Genomic DNA, 25,595 nt, shown 5'->3' with positions numbered 1-25,595 from the left:
TTTTTAAAGGCTCTGTTTCATGACACACAGTGCAACACGGTATGGACAGTGACTTGCTCTGCCACCAATATGTGCAGTTATGGAGGATAAAACATCAAGGGTTGCATTCCTCTGATTGATGGCACTCTAGCTGGTTTCTGGAAACCATTGCATGAGTAGTTAGTGAAAGCATTCTAAGTTAATATTCACGCTCTGGAATTTAACATATTTTTCTGTTATTGTTTTAACAGTATAACGGTTCCCGTCCAAGAGAAGAATGGGAAATGTGGCACCCTACGTTGATTGCAGAGGCCCTATTTGCCATTGCAAACATCTTCAGCTCGCTACGACTCATCTCTTTATTCACGGCCAATTCTCATCTGGGACCCCTTCAGATTTCCCTTGGTCGTATGCTCCTTGATATTCTCAAGTTCCTGTTTATTTACTGTTTGGTGCTTTTGGCCTTTGCTAATGGACTCAACCAGCTCTACTTTTATTATGAGACGAATGGCACAGATGAGCCCAACCACTGCAAAGGCATTCGCTGTGAGAAACAAAACAATGCCTTCTCAACGTACGTCCCCTAAGCTGAATTTTACTGGCATGCATTTCAATGTTTCTTACCAACTTTAAAGATCTTGATTTTGTTTTTTGTAAGTAGCAGTATGTAAGGACTTTACAGTTGTTGGCATCAGCATTAAATAAGCAAGGAGAATTTCTGTGTAGAAAATACATAAATTAAAAAGTTACAAAAGAAGCTACTAATGCCGAATCTCCTTAAATAACAAGTCAGGCGATTGCAGAGCATCCTAAGCCATGCCAAAGTCCTAAGCCATGCCAAAGAAATTTTACTAGATCTTGTAGTGATTCCAACTTTTTAGTTTAACTGTTGCATTCCAAAGTGGCACAGGTTTGAACATAAAGCAGAACTTGCAACTATAAGACAAATGGTGGTCTATCAAATGGGTGAACCTTTTTTACTGGGTAAAACCAAATATTGCACTCGAGAGAGCTGGTATTCTGCCTGGTTAAAAAATAAGACATTGACATGAAAAAGGACAGCTAAAAAGGGCCAGGATATGAGGGACAAAGGGAAAGACTAAGCTTATTGCAAGCAGGAGAACAATGATCAAAAATACAGAGCGCAAAGTGAGTTCCAAAAATTGAACATTTGCACACACGTAGGTCAGTAGCAAACATCAAAGTACATGTCGTCAACTTAAACATCACGACTGCAACCAGACAGAATCAGCCCAAAGTAACAGCACGGGGAAAACATAACCATCATAAGAATAAGCATTTTCAAAGCATAGAAAATCAACCCAAACTATCTTTAAAAGAATATAAATGAAAACTAGAGAGTGAAAAACCATAACATGCTACACAGAAACTGCTTCAGAGTAAGCAGTACAGAAAACAGATGACTAAGTAGATTAAAAACCAAAAGTACAATGAAGCGTATGGACTCACTTGCAAGATTTGTGTGTTAATTTGCAGTGATCTAACTGAATTTAGGACTTTCAATTCAAGGAGAGGTACGAATGCTTAAATGGGGTGAAAAGAAGCTGCTTTCACTTTCATTGTGGCAAAATGAAACAAAGTATTCACAGGATTTCCATTAATGTCTGCTGTTATGTTCTGGAATTTAAAAAAGCACTAAAAGTGGAAATAAACAGTAAGACCATCACATTCTAGAGCAGGGGTCCTTAATCATGGTCCAGGAGGGATGCAGGTTTTTTTTGCTTATTCCTTTCTGTTAATTACAAGTCATTTATTTGCTGCTAAAGCAATATGTTTTTTTGGGCTTTATTTTAATCAACTCACTTGTTACAATTCAGAACTCTTAATAGCTTATTTCAGTTTTAAACAACTGAATTTAGGCTTTAATTGTTTATTATTTTCTTAATAAGCCAGTAGTTAATAATGAGATGCAAATGACCAAGGACCCACTAAATCTCCAGCTAAATTGGATCTTTTTTACACTGTGTATATGCATCATGAAGTTTCTGTGTTAATTAAATGTTTGAAATAAATGAGAGAGAAAATGTAAAGGCTAAGAAGTACAATTCTGTTTTGGTCCACAAAAATATGGATAATGGATAATCAATCCATAATGTGTTAGTGTGGTAGAATCATGAAAGTATTAACAGGTCATGAAATTAAATACCAAGTTTCATTATCAGCAAGAAATTGCTACTAATTAGAAAACTGATAAAAAAAAGTAATAATCTGCATTCACTGCAGCCCTCCAGGATTGTGGTTGAGGACCCCCATTTCATGAAATCAAGACAGTACCTGGTGCCACCTACATTTTGTCCTGATCTGAATGCAATAGTGGAAGGGTGGAAGGCCTTGAAAAACACCCATAAACTAGTCCAGGGCCTTCCCCAGCCGGCCTAGAATAGGCCTCACTCAACCAGGCAGGTTGACCTCCTAATTCCACAGGCAGTTTTTAGCCTAACCATTCTGCAGTACTTATGTAAACCTCACGTGGTTTCAAATCACAAATTCACTAACACTCACTCAGAATATGCTATACCACCATCTGCTTTTGTTTTGTCTGTATGTGCTACTTGGCCTTTGGCTTTCAAACATCTGACTATGATGATTTCTCCTTACTTTCCTGATCTTGCCTTTGTTTAGTCCTCACTTGTCTGTCACCTTTAAACTATGTGTCTGTTGGCTTTCCTTTTCTCCCACCTGAAAAATTCAAGCTTGCCTATCATTCATGAGGAAAGAGCACATGTGTAAAAAATGTGAAAACTGACGGAAAAAGGGTGTGAGACAGCCTTAGTCCTGCAGTACACCGAACATGAGAAAGAAAAGAAAAAAATATTATTAGGGTGACTCTAGTCTTACAGGGCCAGACGCGATTCTCAAATGGGAACAACATGTTAAAAAGTGTGTAATGAACAGCAGCAAAATCCTTCACTGCAAAGGCTACACCCATACGGGTTCATCCTTAAACACCCGCCCCTAGTTCTTCCAGTCCGTGCATTTTAGACTGCCAATCGGGTTTCAGGAAGAGAACAAAAGATACTGTAAAAAAGATGATGCTGAAAGAAAATTAAAAGCTATATTGCTGTTATCCATTCAGAAGCTTAGTAGCACAAGATAACTGAATCTTAATAATTAATTTGTACATTGTAGACTGACACGCACACACATATGTAGACCACCACAGCTACTGGGCTCCACATGTTTGAGAGTAGCACACTGTCTGCTACTTTATCTTTCTGTCACTTAAACTGTTGCATCACTATGTGACATAACAACAGCAAACAGAGTTCAGATAACCATTATGGTCTATAGATATATAATGTGTTAAAACACTACAGCGATTTTGTCATGGCATATTTGCATTACAAATTAGACAGTAATGTTAAATTTCTATAGTTGTTCATTTAGACATTGTAATAAGACTCAATCAAGAGCAAGTTCACAAACGAAAAGACATAAAGAAGGACATAAAAAAAAAAAGATGGCCGATTTATATTGGGAAGGCAGGAAGTGGAGGGATCTTGTGGGGACCGGAACAGGAAATGATGTCATCAGAAGTCGCAATATTGAGAGCCATAAGTAATGTCATTAGGAGGCAGGCTCTGGTGAGGGTGTGCAGAGGGAAAAAAGGAGAAAGCATTACCCAACAGTGCCAAATCCTGGCTCAGCTGAGCTCTTATATTTGAACTAGTAAACCGTCTCCCATGCACACGTGTGTGACAACTTGCAGTAAGAAGGAACATGTCGTGTAGCATCATCTGTAAATCTACTGGTGTTGTTAGGCGGATTTGTTGATTCAGGTGTTTTGAATACTGAAATATGTATCCCCTATGGTTCTTCATAATCAGATCTCTTAACAGAAGTCCTTTTGACAGAATGTGACACACGGTTTCCTTCAAATGTGTATTTTGCTGTTCACATATTTGACAATATAACATTGACTCCTACACTATCGTTGTAATGTTAAACAACACAGAGCACACACAGCACCTGCAACAACGTATTCTTCACGTTTTCCATGCATTTGTTGATGTGATTGAATGCCAATGCATAGTCTGATGCTACAGAAAGGTTTTTCAATTGCATCAGGTTATGTTCATTTGTAAAACGTGCAATGGTCGTCTTCAGAGAGATTAGTGTGACTTTATCCATGGTGACTTACAACATTTGAGATACAACTGGTTACATTTCGTTTTGTTTTTCCAATTAGAGTACAGGCATGTGAAGTGACTTAGTCATGGTCACACTGTGTCATTAGTGAGATTTGAACACACAACTTCAAGGTCTGATGTCTAATACCGTAACCATTGCACCAAACTACTTGCCTGCATGCATTCATAATCATAGGCAGCCAAGGGTCACGACACCTCACCAGACCTAACATGTTCAGGAGTTTCAGCGTGCATTTTAATCCAATCACAGCTAAAAACAAATGTCCACAACTGAAACCGAATCCATGTTGTAAGTTCAAATGTAATCGATTTTGGCACCAAAAACAACTTTCGGCCGGCCTCAGTGAGTCATATCTACATGCACAGTCACCCTGAAGCAGACGATGTGAAGACTCTGAGATTGTCAGCTGGAGTAATAACTGATTAAAACAGAAGTGACAGGCTAATTTTATGCTGCTGGTGTCATAGCCACATTACAGAGTGGCCAACGCATTTCATTACCACTGCCATGGATATCACCATGCTTGTTCAATATGACACACTAATAAATATTTTCAATTTAATAAAGTGCTGCTAATACAAGAAGGCAGTAAGATTCAATTAGTATAGCAAAACTTTTACTCTCACTGCACTTGTATTGAGTGACAGCACCTATGATAACCTGTGTTAGACACCTCCTTGTACACACAACTTTGACAACTGCTTTCCAGTTAACCACTAGAAGAAAGCAAGAAACGGCTGCTCAGTGTCTCGAGGTCATCTTCTTTAATATGCATTCATTTATTTTGCTTCCAGTCTTTCCAAGTGAAGTATAAAGTGTGTGCTCACCACAATTATTTAGTTGCAAATAGGCCACTGTCAGCCTAATATATTTGTTCAGTTCATATTCACATGATATGCTCAAAAGAGTGTGCAAAGGTTACTACCCGGTGATGTGTTCTATAATTCTCTTTTTGTGAGAACTTCCAAATAACAGGCAAACTGTAGTGAATATTCCCCTAGGAAGATGAGAACAAAACCACCAACCAGACAAGAATTTCACCTTGCTTTGGCTCCCCAGAGTCTGCCTCACTACCGGCGGCCAATCCCCAAAGTCAACAGGCAGACTTCAAAATGATCTGCCAGATATGCAAGCTTATCTAACTGAATTTAGAATTTGTCCATGTCACTTTCCATTCAATGAGAGGTGCAAATGCTTTCCCATTGTAAATATAAGTTACTTTCATTTTCATTGTGACAAAATAAAAAATACACAAAATTGTTAGCATTCTTTAGAATATGAACACACATTTTCATGAACGTTTGCTGTTATGCACTATAAACAGAAATAAACAGTAAGAGAAACACAGTTTGGAACATGAAGAGAGCATCTTGTGTCACCTACATGCTGTCATGACATGAGTGCAATCCCAATACAAACAGTGTATGAGACCTTGAAAAAGACCCACAGACCATACTGAGGCCCTTTATAGCCTCCCCAGCATAGGCCTTACCCCAGGCAGCCTGACTAACCAGGCCCAAAACATTGACAACAGGCTTAACTTCAAAAATTTTAAATACACAAAAATATCAAATTGAAAATTTCTGTTGAAGGAAACTCATAATCTTTTTAAATAAAGGTATTTATTTTTAAATTAAAAAGCACACAGATTGAACAAAGGCTTTTAGCAAACAAATAACAAAAATGTCAAGAAGGAGAAGAGGAAAACCATTAAAAACCTCTAACACCAAAACAAAGTGCACTTAATATTTAATTATTCACTGAAAGAATTCAAAATGAGTCCAGAAAAAAACAGAGGCAGAAGCCAAAAACTCAATGAAACCAAATAGATCTGGTGAATAAATCCAAAAGAGAGAAGTAGAGACAGCACCTTAAATATGAAGCAGAAGTCAATGAAGCAGAAGCAAAGATCTCAAGCAGGAAGCAACACCACAATCCTGATGCCAAAGCTGTTGAGCCTTCTTCAGGTTCAGCTTAAATACCACTGGTGCCGGCCTGTAGTCCAGATGCATAATTAAGTGGCTCTGCCTCCTTAGGCGTCACATACATCAGGCAGGGCAGAAAAGAAGGCACACTAAGACACAACCAATACAAAACTGAAAATTTGCTAACAAACTTCTAATTCTTGCTAAAACTTTGCCAAATGCTTGTTAGGAAACAAAGCAGGCAGAGTAAGAGAGATGGCACTAACGACTCTGAATGACATTCACTTTGCAGGTTGTTCGAGACTCTTCAGTCACTGTTCTGGTCAGTGTTTGGCCTACTGAACCTCTATGTCACAAATGTGAAAGCAAGGCACGAGTTCACCGAATTTGTTGGAGCTACCATGTTTGGCACATACAACGTGATCTCATTGGTTGTGCTGCTCAATATGCTGATAGCCATGATGAACAATTCATACCAACTCATTGCCGTGAGTATAACTCATTTTTAAAACATAAATTCTGCCATCATCTTTGAACTTCAGAAAGTCAGGATGTGGTGGTGTTTGAGCACATATTAAAGCTATTGTTTGTCATTTTTTTCTATTTATCTTTCATTTAATGAGTATAAGGTGTCACATGAGAGGTTGGGCATCAATCTAAAAGAAATGAGAGTTTAGAGTGTTGTGTGTAGATGGGTGCAAAATTAACTCAGATACAGGAAGCAGAAGGTGATGGTGCGAGGAACCTTATCAGAATTGGCTGATGTTAAGAGTGATGTTCCACAGGGGTCAGTGCTAGGAACGCTGTTATTTTTAAAATAAATTATAAAAATAAAATATAATTAAATAAAATAAAATATAAAAATTATTTTGATAGGATTATAAGTAACAAGCTGGTTAAGTTTGCAGATGCTACCAAGCTAGTTGAATTAGCAGATAATCTAGAATTCATTGAATAATTACATAATTGGGACAGCATACAGGCTTGGGCAGATGTTTTGGCAGAAGAAATTTAATGTGAATAAATGTAAAGCATTACACATAGGAAGTAAAAATGTTAGCTTTTAATACAACATGGGAGGTCTGGAAATTGAAAGTACACCATATGAGAAGGATTTGGGAGTTGTAGTGGACTCAGTACAATCAACTTCCAGACAGTGTTCAGAAATCATTTAGAAGGCTAACGGAATGTTATATAGCACCTTGATGTGTAGAGTGCTAGTCTAAGGAGGTTCTGCTCAAGCTTTATAACGCACTAGTTAGATATCTGGATTACTGCATGCAGGTTTGGTCTTCAGCTACAAAAAGGACATGGTCCAGAGAAGAGCGACTAGACTGATTCCAGGTCTACAGAGGATGAGTTATGAGGAAAGATTAAAAGAGCTGAGCCTTTACAGTTTAAGTGAAAGATTAAGAGCAGACATGACTGAAATATTTAAAATTATGAATGGAATTAGTCCAGTGGATTGAAACTATTACTTTAAAATGGAAACTTGTTAAGAGTAAATTTTACATAGATGTTAGTACATTTTTCTTCACACAGAGAACAACAGAAACATGGAATAAGTTACCAACTAGTGTGTGACATTGCGGACCAAGTAGTGACTTTAGGGACCCTCAAAGCGAGACTTCATATAATTTTGGAGGAAATAAGTGCATACGACTATTCTCGTCCTGCTTGTTTTAATGTTCTTTCACTTTCTTGTTTGTGATTTGGCACTTAGGGGATTGCCTGTGGATGACACCATTAGCCAAGCGATGAGTGTCATTACTATAAGTGGCACAAAGGTGGCCATTTTATATATCGACAGATTAGAAAGCTTGGTGTGCTTTTTTTAAGTCTAGAAGGAGTTGGTAAATGTGAGATGAAATATGTATGGGAGGATTAGAAAAATAACTGGAATTATCAGTAGAAAAAGAACAAGCATCAAAAAGGCAATAACTTGGAAGAAAAGAAGCTTTGTTTTGGGCCGAAATTTAAATGGTTTAAAAGCTTAACTTGAGGTTATCACCTTGACATGTTTTCTACTTTTCCCTTTATTCAGTTTCTTTTAAGATGCCTTGATTTCATGGTTGCCAAACCTCTACGACTAAAAAATGAACTAGGAGTCTGGCAACCAAAAAGAATACGTCAGCTCTTTTCATTTTTGGCATTCATTATTAATCATGACAGGTAGGTGCTGAAATGTCAGCATGGAGTTAAATAAATGACAACAAAACAACCACAGGAGGCCTTTTGAAGTATGACAATCAAGGTCTTTTTGAAGAATCCCACCTGCCCCCAGCTGTGACAGGACATCACTTTCCTGAAAAGACAACTGTTACTGGTGCTGAGGAAATGTTGTAATTGTCGTACTTTTTTTGTTTAGCACTGCTGCCTGTCACAACCTGGGTTAGATACACTTTGTCACCCACCTGAATGTCATTTCCCTCGTATCAAGACAAAAGAGAGCAAGCAGAGAACTGAATGCAAGTCTTTAGCCATCAACTATGTGCACGCTTCACCCTGATTGAGGCCAAAGTGGCACCAGGATGCACTGTTTTACTGTTGTTACATTGTTATTGCAGCAGTCTGGTGTACTGTATGCTGAACAGGTTTGAAAATTCAATTATAAATGGAGTTACCAAAATCACTGACGAACAAAGTGTTTGGGAAAGGTTTTTCTTCCTGAAAATTTTTTGGTGATAGCTTCAGGATGAACACAAACATAATTTCAGCCTGCTGATTTTTGTTTATACTCAAGAGTCTGATGCTTCTGGTTTCAGCGTCCAGTGTTGATGCATTCCACTTGCCCTGATACTCTTTTCCAACATTGCAATGTCCTGGTGACACTTTTCACCACCTTTGTCACGGACTGCACCAGGACTAGCAGGGAAGTGAATGCAGGAAATGATTCTTTAGCAACACGATGCCCTTCTTAGCTTTGTATGCTTGAAGCGTTGTGTTAGCCATTTTGACATACTTTGGTGCCGTGTAGTTGCCAAAAATATTGTTAACAACATCCTTGAATGCCTTCCATTCAATTCCCTCCAGATGCCACCGGCAGATCTTCCAACTCCTTGTCATTGATGACGTGTTATTGACCAAGTAAACTGCCTTCCTTAATCTTGGCAACTGTAGCTTATGTGAAATTGAAGTCCTTCACATTCCTTGATCATCACTTTCATAAAATTTTTCATCAGTCCATGTTTTATATGAAGAGGCAAAAATGTCTTTGCTGGATTGACAAGTAGTTTATGTGCCACAACACTAATTGTAATGTAATGTAATGAAACTCTCTAGCACAGCAAATGAAACAACAGGACTTGGTATCTCTGAGCTGCATTTCTATCAGCAGGGCCACTACTTATAGATCTCCACAGATGTTCCAGTTGTAGTTGTTGTACTGATAAATGTCTATTTGCAATATGAGAGGAAATCACAAAAATAGGAAAATGTAATGAAATGGTACATGAGAGGGTGATTTTTGTGATCAGCAGGCCAAAATCTGCAGGATACACCCAAAAGTGTTCAGGAAGCAAAATCTTTGAAATCCAGTGTGTGACGAAGAGGTTTTACTGTCTGAGGTCCTTGTCACTGTATATGAATGCAGTTTTCTGCTCTGGTGACATCACTGAATGCATTTTGTGATTAATGAAATCTCTTTGTCACAATGTTAGACTGAGAATGCTCTTTAAGCTGAACAACCCAGACAAAAAGGCCTCTTAATGTCATTGAAAAAAAACTGTAATTAATGATCTCTGCCCAGTGGAGCTTCCTTAACATTGTCCCAAAAAATCTTTAGGATCATGCCGATATTGAATGGAAGTTTGCACGAACAAAGCTGTGGATGAGTTACTTTGATGAGGGAGGCACACTTCCACCTCCGTTCAACATCATTCCAAGCCCTAAATCAACTTGGTACCTCTTTGTGTGGATACACAGGAAACTGTGTTCATGGAAGAATCCAGAGGATGAGCAAAAGAAGCATGAGAACTTCAGAGCTTTCACAGTAAGACATGAATAAATTAAAATGACAATTTTTGGTGATGTTTTTCTGACTATAAGTTACTGATGGTTAACTTAAATTGATTTGCTTTTGCCCAGATGTTTAGCTCTGCCAACTAAAGTTGCATGGAACTGGAGTCAATTCCCAGCACACTGACTGTTTTAATAAAATATATACAGCACCATATATCCTATCCACATCTTCATGGTCATGAGGATTCTTCCCACATCCCAGACATGTGAAAGTCAGGTAAACTGGTGATTTTGAATCGGCCCTGTGCACACGAGTGTCACCCATTGGGGACTGGCACCATGCCCTCATGTGCTCCTGCTGTGCACTTCACCATGTAGTGAAAAAAGTGGATTCAGAAGATTAAGTCAAGATGGATGTTTGTGCCCTTATGAATAATCTGGGTTGCAATCCTTCTCTGTTTCTTTAATACCAGCATTGCTAACTCTGAATAATGTCAGTCTTTTAAATTCTAGTACATCAGAGTTACTTTATACCCAAAACAGTATGCGTCCTACAGGCAACAGTAGACTTGTGTAGACTTCTAGAAGTATTACACTTCAAAGATAAAGGACCTTTTTTCCTTTAGCTGGCGCATCTTGTATTTGTGTACTGCCCCTACAGTACCCCATGCAGGAGGAGGTTAGCTTCATTCCTGGCACGGTGCAGAAGCCCTCCATAACACACTCTTCATGCCCAAGACCAAGGAGCTTTTCATCTCTATGTCACTACTTAGGGACCTTTCAACTGAGGTGTCACTAAGCTCTGTGACAAACGTTAGATCATCTTCAGTAAATGAATGCAGATATTATGGTTCTCGCTTATGGGACAGCTTGTTCTCTTTGAAGTCTCGTTTGCCCGAGTATTCTTTTACCAATTTCAAGCTGTGCTCTGGGGTGCTGTTTGGCAAAACTTTCAGATTCTTTTTTATAATCTTTTTTTCTTTAACTATTTTTAATCTTTATATTTCTGTTAAAATTCAGTGGTACTGTATAAACTTTGTGTGTACTGTTCTGGTTTTTTTTGGGCACCACGTACAGTTCATACAAGTTCAGTTCACAGTCCCACTGTGGTTACATTTATTTCATACCCTGTTCTAGAAAGTGACACTTTTGTTTTTGGTTACTAAAGACATTGCTCTTAAACATTATGTAGGACAGAAGGAGAGGTCTAGGGCTTTGTTTTCCCACTTGACAGTTCACGAGCTGCACGGCTGTTTAACTTCATAGAGGGGTGTGTGTGTGTGTGTGCGCCACTTCATTAAGTTATAATGGAGAAGGAAGATAAAAGCCTTTAGTTTTTTTTGCTGATGAGGTTGAGAAATGAGGGGCTACATGAATTTCACTAACATTCTTAACTAACTATACAACCATTTATGTTAGTTAGTTAAAGCACTTCTAAATAAAACAGGCACAATTGGGAGCACTAAAGAGGTTTTCTTCTAAGTACAGTTGGGTTCAAAGCATCACATTCTAATGTGTTTCAGATGAAACCATTTACTGCATGTGTCAGTGAGTGTATAAGGTAAAAACACTACAGCTAAGAGGGATGCCACTTCGTGATTCAGTGTTTGCTGGGTAAATGGAGTCCCGTACTTGATGCTCTTCATGTGTGTGGGGGTACAAGTAAGGATTTGGTTTTATTATTAAAAATTCATTATTGCCCCATTCCATCATACATTTTTAGTTTAATGTGGTGGTGTGGTGGCTCTGAGGTTAGGGAGCTGCACTGGCAATCGGAAGGTTGTCGGTTCGAATCCCGTAAATGCCAATATAGACTTTGCTCTGTTGGGCCCTTAACCTGCAATTGCTAAGCGCTTTGAGTAGTGAGAAAAGCGCTATATAAATGCAAAAAATTATTATTATTATTATCTATTTCCATGCAACCTTTAGGTGCTTAGCAGTGGTCAAACTCTACAGTGTCAACTTTTATTATTGCCATTGTCTCTGTTAACTTTTCTTGCTGTAAAGTCCCTTCAAGCACATCTTGGAATACATGAAGCGGTGCATGAACACAATTAGACTGATTAGAAGGGCATTATAGTGGCACAGTGGATAGCACTGCTCAATCACGGGTGTGGGTGCCAGGCTTTGGGGCTCAGCTACATCACTTTGTCTTTGGGGTTGTCCCAGAACCTGTGAAGGTGTTTGTTAAAGAGTCCCCTGGTCTCCACCCAAATCCCAAACATGTGCAAGTCAGATTAAATATAGACTGACCATCTATGGGAAAAGGTCTCTCATGGTTTCGTCTCTTGCTAGCTATAAGGTAAAGACACTGGATTTCAACTCGCAGGGCTGTCAGGCCAACTCCCATTGTCTAACTTTCTGTGAGACTCTGAGTAAGTCATTTAACTCAGCTATAATGATATTGGAGGCCACCTTAGGTAGCAGCATTAGTGAAAAACATATACAGTGGCCTCCATAATGTTTGGCACAAAGACATGTTTTTTCTTGATTGACCCCTCTGCCCAACAGTTTAAAATCACAAATTAAGCGATTTGGATATGATTAAAGTGAACATTGCAGAATTTCATTTAAGGGGATTTGCATACATTTCAGTCACAGCAAGTAGAAATAAAAACACTTTTTTTCTACATGGTCTCCCCATTTGAGGGAACCATAATGTTTGGGACACACCAATGGCAGGTCTTTTAAAGCCATCATATTTAGTACTTTGTTGAATATCCTTTACATGCAATGACAACTTGAAGTCTGCACTTCATCGACATTATTAGTTGCTGAGGATCTTATCTGGTGATGCTCTGCCAAGCCTCTAATGCAGCCATCTTCAGCTCTTGCTTTTTTTAAATGTTTCCTTTTCGACACATGGAAGGCATGCTCATATGGTGTCCCAACTATTATGGCGGGCAACGTAGAACTGTGAATTTTCCACTTAAAGATGTTTTCTGAAAGAGTAAAAAGGGCTCATGTTTCCTTGCTTTATTGGAGTGACACCAAACACACACAACATTTTACTCATTTATTGCACTCTGTGGCTCGGAGAATCAGACCAGTACCCTGTCCTGACAGCAGCCTTTGCTTTCCTTTCCTTTGATGCAGCGTCGGCACATTTACACCTGCATCCTAATACAAAGGTAACATTATCTTCTTTTACTTTTAGGAACGCCATGCTGACAATCTTATCCAAAATCAACACTATCAGGTAAGTGTGGCAGGTATCCATCTCCACAAATCATACAGTATATACTTTTCATTTCATGTATTTTTAATCTGCCTGTAACTCAAAAAGACAAAAGAGCAGCAGCTGTATGTGTGTATGTGCTGGCATGGAAGGAATACTCTTTGATGTTCATTTTTCTGAAGCAGTTTAATTTAACATGTATTAATATTTAACTGATTTTTAGGAAGTCATAAGAAATTTAGTGAAGAGATATGTGGCAGCAATGATCAGAAGCGCAAAAACAGATGAGGGCCTAACAGAAGAGAATTTTAAGGTAAGAACAAACTGGCCATCAATTTCGTGCCTGCTTGTTCAGAGGTTCCGTCAGGGAGAAGCCCAGTCCATAATTCCTCATGACGGAACAGCTTCATATGGAACAAACCCCATTCACGGGATAATGGAAAAAATCTGTTTTTAAGTTACTGGTTAAAGCTTTATAGATTATCCTGGTACAGCAATTTAAATGTTTTCCCTACTGTGACTCTTTCCTTGAGAGAACATTTAATGATTCATTTTCATATAAAAACAACAGCACAAAGTGTTGCACAAAAATAGAAGAAACATTACTATTAGACAGTTAAAACACACACACAGAGCATAAATTAAATTGTCTATATACAGTTGTAAAATATCTAATGGTTACAGAGGCAAATGTCAGAGACTGATTTGTTAGTATATTATATTGTGGTCAGATGGCCAGAGAGGAGGGGAACACCAAAAACTCCAGCCAGCTACATATTAGAGAAAATAAACAATACAGCTGTTCCAGTACCAAAGGACCTCCTAGCCCTTCCAGGAATGCTACAGTACATACAAAATAATCAACAACGCTGTCATATCTTACATTGTAAAAGATTCGATGTGGCAGATACCTTCTATAGTTGTAGCATCTTCACCCCTTCCAAAATCAAAGCTGGCCACAGTGCCCCCATGTGCCGCACACTCAACCTTCCTGTTAAGGGTTTTCTTATGCTAGCAATGCAACATTTTTTAGAAACATACAGAACAAAAATCAGATGACAATGCAGTCTCAATTTGGCCAATATCAGTGCCAGAGTAGTTGGGTATTGAGAACCCAGCAATGCTCCCTTTAAAGCACCTTGGACACTCCTGCAATCATTGCTCTGGAGTAATTTTTGAGAGGAAGGCAGTCCAGTCAAACCAGACGGGGTCAGAAACAAACTTTTTGTATTAAGTATCATCAGTCAACAGAGTGCCCGCTTTACTAGGTTCACATACCTAATAATCAGTTGGTCACCAATTTGTCAGCAGAACAACCTGAGTTTGTCAGAACACTGAATAAGGTGGCAAAAGATCAGAAGTGGAATACCAAACCATGACAATTCCAAAATGTTTGGTTATTGTTGCTAACTGACTGGTGGTGGATCTCACCCCATTGAGGAAGGACTGGCCTTCACAGGACCATTTAAGGACCTTCACCATATACAATAAAGCATGACCTTGCTGAAAAACGTAATTTACAGTTGGCTTAACATTACAATTCTTGTAATGAAGGACACACTGTGTGCCTTGAAAAACACCTCTGATAATAGAATACCACAACCACCACCAAGAAGGCCTAAAGTATCTACAGGACTAGAAATATCCTGGTGCTTCTCATCAGCATGATGTAGAACAAATTGGGATTCATCACCGCAGGCAATGTTTTCCTACCCTTGTTTGCCAACACTTGTGAAACTGTGGTTACATGCCTCTGTTGGAATCACCATTACATTCTACACTTGCAGTAGGCAACAGGGTTGTCCATTACTCTACATATATTTTGATAAATGCCATAAGTAATATAGCCCAAAATGTCTTGCTATGACATATGCTACAAGCCAGGGTGACCTTACAGAGACTGATTGTAATTTCAATGACTCAATAGAAAGATGTTGGTGAGGAATGCACTTAGTCAGAGAAACATAATGCAGAAAGCAATCCCTAGAGATACTGGTGCTAAATGTTCAGAAAGGATAAGCTGATGACAGAGAAAGGGATTTAAGAGATGCAAGCACACATAGACACAAATAAAAATTTGGTGGAGTCAAGTCCAATAAAGTTAAGGATTACAAGAAAATGTAAAAAGCCAGTAAGTAGTAAGGTTGGCAACACAAACTAGATGAAAAAAGAATTGTAGTGCAGATGAGGGTAGACGACAATAGCCAGCAAACAGAAAAAAAAAATCTTAGGCTACATCTGGAAAGGAATGATTTAATACAGCAGCAGTCATATCAATGTGATTAGTCAAACAAGGCCTGTGCAGGAAAAAATATTTATATGATCTCTCTCTCTCATACAGTATACATAAGTTATATATACATACATATATACACACACACACACACAAACAGAGAAAGACACACACACATGTATAACCTAGACATTCATACACACACACAAGGCTACAAGCATGATTAACACTGTTACTGTATCACAAACCTGATTGAATAATTTATGATCTCAGCTAGATTCCAAATAACTGCATGATTCTTTTAATATTTTATTCATCAAAATTTTACTGCAGATGTTCACACTGAGCTGGCCAACTTATTTTTTTCGCCTTCAAAGTTCTCAGAAATGGCCATTTGATTTTCATAACTTATTCAGATCTCTTGCATTTACATAATTCTATAGTATTTGTCCTGATGCATGCACTGGAGGCAGAGGTGGTTAGCCTTGGGATGTGTGCACAAAACCTGCTGAGCTATTCAGAGGTGAACATAGCTAAGGGAATAGGCACAGAAATCACAGTGGCAATACTACGAACCCCAGTCTATGAGAGGGCATTTAAATAGCTCTCAGGAAAAATAAGTGTCCTGTGATTTTAATAACAGTAGTATGAAAAAGCTGCTTTCATGATTCATTTAACAAGTTTGTCAGAAAATGTAAGTTACAAACTTCTGTGTCAACTTTTTCAGAACACGGAGTCTGTCAGTGTTGTTCACTTGGGTGAGGAAGAGCCACTTTCCAAATCTGGGTACTGCAGTGGATAACAAGTTCATCTTAAAGACATTCACTGGTTCAAAAGTACTCTCACCAACTTCACCTCCTAAAGTCACTTGGGCTACCTCAAAAGAATATGCAATCTGTATTATATTGGCAAAAGAAGAAAGATTATAGTTTTCAGTTGCAGAAGGAAAACACACGTAAAGATTAACTCCCTGCTCGGAAATGGAGGATTTCAGTGTTCATCAGTAATAATAAAGAATTCTTCTTTCGTCTGCTCCCGTTAGGGGCCACCACAGCGGATCATCTTATTCCATATCTTCCTGTCCTCTGCATCTTGCTCTGTTACACCTATCACCTGCATGTCCTCTCTTATCACATCCATAGTCCTTCTCTTAGGTGTTCCTCTTTTCCTCTTGCCTGGCAGCTCTATCCTTAGCATCCTTTTACCTAATATACCCAGCATCGCTCCTCTGCACATGTCCAAACCAACACAATCTCTCCTCTCTGACTTTGTCTCCAAACTGTACACCCTTAGCTGACCCTCTAATGTACTCATTTCAAATCCTGCCCATCTTCGCCACACCCTGTACAAATCTTAGCATCTTTAACTGTTCTGGTCAGTGCCACCATCTCCAACCCATATAACATAGCTGGTCTCACTACCGTCCTATAGATCTTCCTTTTCATTCTTGCTGATACTCCGTCTGTCATAAATCACTCCCAACACTCTTCTCCACCCATTCCACCCTGCCTGCACTCTCTTTTTCACCTCTCTTCCACAATCCCCATTACTCTGTACTGTTGATTCCAAGTATTTAAACTTATCTACCTTCGTCAACTCTATTCCCTGCATCCTCACCATTCCACTGACCTCCCTCTCATTCACACACATGTATTCTGTCTTGTTCCTACTGATCTTCATTCGTCTTCTCTCCAGAGCATATCTCCACCTCTCCAGGGTCTCCTCAACCTGCTCCCTACACATCATAATGTAATCAGCAAACATTATAGTCCATGGGGACTCCTGTCTAATCTCATCTGTCAACCTATCCATCACCATTGCAAATAAGACAGGACTCAGAGCCGATCCCTGATCCCACCTCCACAATGAATGCATCTGTCTCTCCTACCGCAGACCTCACCATGGTCACACTTCCTTTGTACATATCCTGTGCAACTCTTATGTACTTTTCTGCCATCCCCAGCTTCTTCATACAATACCACAACTCCTCTTGAGGCACCCTGTCATATGCTTTCTCCAGGTCCACAAAGATGCAATTCAACTCCTTCTGGCCTTCTCTATACTTCTCCATCAACATCCTCAGAGCAAACATCACATCTGTAGTGCTCTTTCCTGGCAAGAAACCATTCTGCTGCTCACTAATCATCAACTCCCTTCTTAACCTAGTTTCCACTACTCTTTCCCATAACTTGATGCTGTGGCTCATCAATTAAATCCACCTGTATTTACTACAACTCTGCACATCCCCCTTGTTCTTAAAAATCGGCACCAGTACATTTCTTCTCCACTCCTCAGGCATCCTCTCACTTTCCAAGATTGCATTAAACAATCTGGTTAAAAACTCCACTGCCATCTCTCCTAAACACCCTCATGCTTCCACAGATATGTCAACTGGACCAACAGCCTTTCCATTCTTCATCCTCTTTATAGCTGTCCTTACTTCCTCCTTGCTAATCCGTTGAACTTCCTGATTCACTATCTCCACATCATCCAACCTCTTCTATCTCTCGTTCTCTTCATTCATCAGCCTCTCAAAGTACTCTATCTGTTCAACACACTCTCCTCACATGTGAGTACGTTTCCATCTTTATCCTTGATCATCCTAACCTGCTGCACATCTTTTTTAGCTCGGTCCCTCTGTCTAGCCAATTGATACAGGTCCTTTTCACCCTCTTTTGTGTCCAATCTCTCATACAACCCATCATTTGCCTTTTCTTTAGCCTTTGCCACCTCACTCTTCACCTTACGCTTTATCTCCTTGTACTCATCTACTTCCTGCATCTCTCCGACTACCCTACTTCTTCTTCATCATCCTCTTCCTCTGTATACTCTTCTGTACTCCCCCATTCCACCACCAGGTTTCCTTTTCCTCCTTCCTCTGTCCAGATGTCACACCAAGCACCATTCTTGCCATCATTCTTACTACTTCTGCTGTAGTTGCCCAGCTGTCTGGTAACTCTTCACTGCTACCCAGTGTTTATCTTACCTCCTCCCTGAACTCAACCTTTCAGTCTTCCTTTTTCAACTTCCACCCTTTGGTCCTTGGTTCAGCCCTCACTCTCTTCCTCTTCTTGATCTCCAACGTCATCCTATAGACCACCATCCTATGCTGCTTAACTACACTTTCCCCTGCCACCACTTTGCAGTCTTTGGTCTCCTTCAGATTGACCCTCATGCATAGGGTATAATCTACCTGTGTGCATCTTCCTGCAATCTTATAAGTCACCCTATGTTCCTCTCTCTTCTTAAAATATGTTTTCAACACAGCCATGTCCATCCTTATTGCAAAATCCACCATCATTTGACCATCTTTCCTTGACACCATACCTACCTCTCACCTCCTCTTTCCCTCTATTCATGTCCATTGAAATCCGCTCCAATCACCGCTCGTTCTCCCTTGGGTACACTGTCCACCACTTCATCCAACTCACTCTAGAAATCTTCTTTCTCATCATCGCACACCCAACTTGTGGGGCATATGCACTAACAACATTCATCATCACAGCTTCAGTTTTTAATTTTATAATCATCACTCTGCCTGACACTCGTTTCACCTCGAAAACACTCTTGACATACTGTTCTTCAGAATAACCCTTACCCCATTTCTCCTCCCATCCACACTATGATAGAATGATTAGAATCCACCACCGATCCACCTGGCCTTACTCCCTTTCCATTCAGTCTCTTGCACACACAATATATCAGCCTTCCTTCTCTCCATCATATCAGCTAACTCTCTCCCCTTACCAGTCATACTGCCAAAATGCAAAGTTCCTACCCTCAGTTCCACTCTCTTTACCTTCCTCCTCTCCTCCTGCCTCCGGACACATCTCCCCCCTCTTCTTCTCCTTCTTTGGCCAACAGTAGCCCAATTTCCACCAGCACCCTGTTGGCTAACAGTACAGGTGGTGGCTGTTGTTAATCCAGGCCTCGACCAATTCAGTATGGAAATCTGTATTGTTGTCTGCATATTGATCTGGCAAAATTTTACACCGAAAGCCCTTCCAGATGCAAATCCCCCCCCATCCCCCCCATATTAATCCGGGCTTGAAACCAACTTGAAGAAACACACTACTTTGAGCATCCCCTGTGGCTGGGTTTCAGCCATAATAAAGAATAATTGCCTAAAATATGGATCAGCTCATTAACAATGGATGACTATTGCAGTACCAGTAATTACAGTAATTAAAATTGTTTTGGCTGGTATAAACTTGGCAACCACCAAGGCTTCATTTTTGTCAAAAGCTTCAAGGATAAAGAAAATGACAACAAACAAAACTGAGCTGTCTGTAATAAATGAGCCACTGACAGAAGTGGAATTAAATCACTATCCCTATATCATTGGCACCAGTCACCATTTTATTAATCAGAAATACATATTGAAAGCCTGTGGGGAAAGTATGGGAAAAGAAAATCTCATGAAGCAACAGTTCATCAGCTAAACAGTTGTAGACTGCGCTAGGGTAATGTCTCTAATGATCACCTCTGTATCTCTCAAGTCAAACATGCCTATTAGCCACCAAGCCCCATCAATTTGAGCTTCAGAAAGTGAGTGAACATCAGGACCTTACTGCATGTGAATGGTATAAAAATAAAATATAGACAAGGGGATCCCATACCCCCAGGCGGTGGAGGATGGCATTTCAGAGGGTGTGACAAAGAGGTACCAAAATAGCATTGAAAATTGGAGCACTAAATATTCACAATAAACTAAAGTTCAAGGCCAAACGTATCTAAAGAAATGGACTGTGAACTGGAAGGTTTGCTGGTTCAAGCCTTCACCACGAAATAGTAATCGATGTTCTAGATTAGGATACACGTTTGGCAATTCCCCAACAACTTCATACTTTCAAGAAAAGTTTTGAAGGAGTTTTCTATACTTAAGAGTTCCACCCCTCTTAGTATGTAAGTGTGAAATATACATGTTCACCATCCCCACTGGTTTTGCTCATAACTGGCGTTTCTCAGCTGTGACAACACAATTCTTTAAAAAAAACACTCATTTCTTGAAATTTAGCAACAGTTGATAATAGTTGCAAAGCATGTTGAACCTGCTGCTGGCAAAGGCCCTGGCCCCTCCTAAACCCTAAACTGGATTAAGTAAGATCGAGGATATTGTTATAAAAGTGAACTGGGAGAAGACAAATTGGTAGCAGCTGCGGCACTGGATATTTTTTTATCTAGTAAAACAAAAGAAACAAAACTATGCATTGCAAACTTTGAATCTAAGGCAAACGCTGAATAATTGTGTTAGAAAAATGTTGCACAGGGGATAGAAGGTTTATAGTTTTTCTATATAATACTTAATCGTCAAAGAATTCTAAAACTCCTACATGGAATTTACAGTAGTATAAAAAACAGGATTTTTACAGACTTGTGTAATTATACAAAACATTAAGTTAATGTAGAGTATGTACAACTATAATATGCAATGCTGTTACTTTTAAGGCTCTAAACAATGTACAAGATACTTAAGAATATACAACTTTTGTTTGGATAATCACAGGAAGAAAAAACTGTAGTCATTAAAGACTTTATAAATAACCATAATACTCATATAACTGGCAAATCCTAAATTTAAATGAAGGGTGCAAAGCAACAGGCAAAACTCTGGTTATATTTTGTTCTGTTTTATTAAAAACAGAAAGCAAAATGATAGCTATGTAGAAGAGCCTTCCTCAAAAACTATATTGTTTTAAAATTTCTATTATCTTCCTGCAGGAACTGAAACAGGATATTTCCAGTTTCCGCTATGAAGTTCTCGATCTATTGGGCAACAGAAAACCTCCAAGGCGAACCTTTTCCTCCAGCAGTGAAGCCACTCTCAAAGATGAAATGAATGATGAGGATGGGTGCCCCACAGAACACTCGAAATCTCGAAGTGTCTCGTTCCGGGTGGCAGAGAAAAGAAGCGATTCATTTAGTGTGTCTGCTTTATTTAGGTCCATGTCAGGAACTGACATTGTAGAGGAGAAACCAAAGAACAACAGGTTCAAGAAGTCTTTTGTCAAGAATGGAAACAGACTTCAAAGAATTTCCAATTCCAAAAAAGACTCCTTTAAAAGACTTGGCCTTCTATTCTCCAAAATGAATAGCCATCGTCCGGAGCAGAACTCAGAGCCAATGTACACTATTTCAGATGGGCTGATCCAGCCCCAGTTCATGTGGCAGGATTTTAAGTATTCTCAAATCGCTAAAGACAAAGATGTGACGAGGAGTGAAAGTCACTTAAATGAGGTGGGTAACTGTGAGGCTGCGAATGTCAATGGCACGGACAATCTTTTGGTTCCTGTTTGCAGCAACTCCCTTCACTGTGCTTCCAGTACCACGGCTTCCAACTGTAAGCTAATTGATTCCAATGAGGACGTATTTGATGCATGGGATGGGAGCTGTGGCCTTGTGAACAACAAGTGGAAAACTGGCCAAGAGGACAGTGTTACAACTATGTTATAAAAACACCAACCTAAGTTGGAGGGAAAAATAATCACTGATGTCAAGCTTTGTTTATAACCCAGGTCAGCAAATTTGCTTCCAACAGCTAGGAGCAAGGCTGTAGCACTGACTCATTCTGCTTTAACTGACTGTCACAGATCATTTTTAGCAGTCAAGACTAACCAAGAATATTATGATTGCAATAGTAATAATTAACAGAACACTGTTTCTCATGTATAATTTTGCTGTCTAAAGATTATTTTTTACTCAGTCAAACATAGTCCAGGTGGGTTAAAACGTGGTCTTTGGCCCTAAAAGGTCCAAATAAATCTGAAAGGGAAGCCTAGAGAGATGTTTTTTATATTTATTATGTGTCTGGTTATTTCATCACTTATGAGACAACTAAAATAAGAGGGTGCTTCAAATTTATACTCTATGAATCAAAAAAGATGGCACTATTGTCAAAATCCCAATATACGCTTTTTATACTTCATAATTATAGATAATATATAATCTGGACAGGATTGTTCAATTAAATCCAAATGAATGGTTTCATATAAAGTAAAAGAAGTGAAACCAATTCAAGATTTTCCACTTCAAAAATGAAAACAAGCATACTAAATTTCATTATTTTCAAAACTACAATTTAATTGTTTGCAATACCTTTTGAACAGATATACACAGTAGTTCCAGCTACTGTACATAACTAAGAAGTTGGAAGAAATATTGTTTACCAAGATATGTCTCATATTTAGCTTAGACAGCTAGAAGATTTGCTTCTTATTTTTTTTATAGTTTATCAATTAAAATTTTCCTTTGATGTGCAGCTCTAGAACACTATGTTAGAAACGCTCATTTTAAATATACTGGGGTCTTTATGAGTATGCATTAAGGCTTTGTCTGAAAGGACAACAAGAAGGAATAAGGTGATTTGCTAGAATGGCTGGGAAGTTTTCTATTTTTCTTTTTTGCTAATTATTATTATTATTAAAGAGGAGGTGGAAAGTGGGTGATCAGTGCTTATCCTGCATAAATAATTGTGGAATTTTTAATTTACTATATAATAAAACGACAACAGCCACGGGTATGTTCAGCCTTCCCAGAAAGAAGGGAGAGGGTACTAGAAGGCAGAAAAGCAGCTTGATTTATAAAGAAAAAGAAATCTGGCATTCAACATACACTGTGAAAAGGTGAGACTCTGACTTCTGACCTTGAACACAGCCTTCAGAAATGGGCAAGGGGATGTTGTTCCCTCTCAGTATATTTCTGAAAATCACTTCTGAAAGGGAAAGAATAATACTGTTTGCATTGTAAACTACATTTAATAGCACTCTTTGCTTATTTTTGCATTGTGATTTGCTCATCTTATGCTATATATTAAGATGACATTTAATATAGGCAAGATCATCATACACTACAGAAACTGTACTATGGGAAAAAAGCAAAACTGAAAATACCATTATACAGACTTTATGTGTGGGTAGTAAAACAAACACATCTAATACATAAAACTGCTATCTTGATTTATCATAAAATAATTGCAAATTGGAGATAAAAATGAAAATGTAAGTTGCAGCCACCCTCTCGGTTATATATAGATGCTGTGACTTTAATTTTTGAGGAACACATTAATAATCAAAACAGTTAACCAGGCATCATACAGAAGTTTCATTTGTAGTGCTTCAGTTATCGCAATGGTGGTCTACTATTGAGGAGAAACACTTACAGTGCCGTACAGCCCATAAAGAGGGCAGAAACTACGTTGATAGAAGCAAGGTCATTTTCCAGCAGTCACAGGAATTGCAGACTTTCATTGCTACCTAGTACTATTAGGGAAAAAAATTCAAATTAACTGAAATCCATGTCAAATTATTTTTTATTTAAACAATTCCAAGAAAAAAACTAGGAAGTTAAACAAAAAAAAAAAATATATATATATATAAATACACATTATTTAGAGATGATCTGAGGTCTGTGGACTTTTAGAGGAAACCCCAAGTCTCCAAGTAAAAGAAGGTTGGAAGATTTAATAGAAAAAAACAAAACATATACATATAACTGTGGTGGGCTGGCGACCTGCCCGGGGTTTGTTTCCTGTCTTGCGCCCTGTGTTGGCTGGGATTGGCTCCAGCAGACCCCCATAACCCTATAGTTAGGATATAGCGGGTTGGTTAATGGATGGATATGATATACATATAAAAGACCTCTCAGCTCAGAGTCAAAGCACCAACTCTTACACTTCACAGCTGTATTAGTTGGAGGTACATTTACAAAGTACGAATGAAAGTGCAGACTTTGCATACAGACTTTTAAAACTCTGATCCTAGTAGAAGAACATGTGTGGTGCTAATAACAATAGCATATTGTATGTGATGTAATACAAAAGGAAATGCTGGAGTTTGGACGTGTGGTCTTTAATCACACACAGGACTATAAAACTTTTCAGAAGCTCAGTGCAATGAACACAAAACAGTTAAAGTCCACTTGACTTAAATTACACTCCTTACCTCAAATCCTAAATATCATCATCTAATTAGAAGAATTCCAAAATTTGCAAAAACAAAGTGGTATTTAAAAAAAATCAAATATAAAAGTTGTAGGAAAAAGTTTAATATACATATTTTAAACAATTATGCAAAGAAGATAACATGGAGTATATTTAAAGTCACTGTTATCCATCCCTCAAAACAGAAATTCTTTATATTAGAAAAACCCCTGAAACAAGCAATATTCAATGTTTGTGTATAAAAAAAAATTTTAAACTATGGTGCACTGCACTACACAACTCAGAAAGTTTAAAAAAGAGAAGAGAATTTCATTATTTGTCACAGACTCAGTGTGCTAGACTCATATTTTTTCTGAGACTTTGTCAAACCAGTTTTTTAGCCAAATAATGTAATAACCACACTTGCTTTTTCAGATACTTTTCACCTATAAAGACCAGTAGAAATTCTTTCAGTTCATAATTCTCACACAATACTCTAATTTACAATATTCATGACAGTATTTTGCCATGACTTATAAATAAAATAGAAAACACACACACACAGGATGTGCCAAATACTCTTTATAAATTTACTGCTATGAAACTAAAGAGCAAGGAGATGTACAGAACAAGTCCAACATGAGGAGTGTCAAACTGCCATTAATGTATTTGTACATTTTAATCTTTTTTGATCATGAGAAATCCTTTAACAGATTGGATCACTCTAAATGTGAACCGAGAGGCTGGCTGCTGAGATAAGCATTCAAAGTATTTAAAACTACCTACACACCCAGCTCTCATTATACACAAATAACAGAGTTCTGAAGATCCAAAAAGTACACTTGATCTGATTCAAATCACATCAAATGCCTTACCTTCTGCAATGTTGTAGAGGAATGTCTAGCTACAGTCCGTAACTCACATTTTGAAGCTGTGTTCTTTTTAAATTAGACCAAGAGTAAAATATATTTTTTAATAAAAAGTCTCCTTTTAAATTTATCCTTGCAGATATATTTGATTTGTCTTATGTATCTATTTATCTAAATTATTAATGTGTTAGAATTCTCACCTGTGTGCATTATTTATTTTTTACTATAAACATTTTTGAGCTTTTTCTGGTACAATTCAAATGCATTTCATATTATATAAAAGGCTTAAAATAACTGGGAGGAAAGTGTTTTTAAAATCCCCAACCATGATATATGCAAACTATATTGTCAAAAAGTAAGA

General features: G+C 38.4%; 1 protein-coding gene across 2 annotated transcripts in view; it reads left to right on the top strand.

Annotated features, from left to right (window-relative positions):
- The window catches only part of trpc5a (transient receptor potential cation channel, subfamily C, member 5a), a 255,155-nt gene extending 231,077 nt beyond the window's left edge, over positions 1-24,078 (top strand). For both annotated transcript variants that reach the window (XM_051935204.1, XM_028816118.2), the window contains exons 6-11: positions 231-553; positions 6,370-6,565; positions 9,862-10,068; positions 13,195-13,236; positions 13,439-13,528; positions 21,170-24,078. In XM_051935204.1, the coding sequence (XP_051791164.1) occupies positions 231-553; positions 6,370-6,565; positions 9,862-10,068; positions 13,195-13,236; positions 13,439-13,528; positions 21,170-21,901 (1,590 nt within the window). In that variant the 3' untranslated portion in view covers positions 21,902-24,078. The remainder of the gene's footprint in view (positions 1-230; positions 554-6,369; positions 6,566-9,861; positions 10,069-13,194; positions 13,237-13,438; positions 13,529-21,169) is intronic.
- The last annotated feature ends 1,517 nt before the right edge of the window (positions 24,079-25,595 follow it).

Source organism: Erpetoichthys calabaricus, chromosome 12, assembly GCF_900747795.2.
Source record: "Erpetoichthys calabaricus chromosome 12, fErpCal1.3, whole genome shotgun sequence".
In the NCBI taxonomy this organism is placed as follows: domain Eukaryota; kingdom Metazoa; phylum Chordata; class Cladistia; order Polypteriformes; family Polypteridae; genus Erpetoichthys; species Erpetoichthys calabaricus.
Note: the sequence above shows the minus strand (reverse complement) of the source record. Positions and strands in the feature narration are given on the sequence as shown.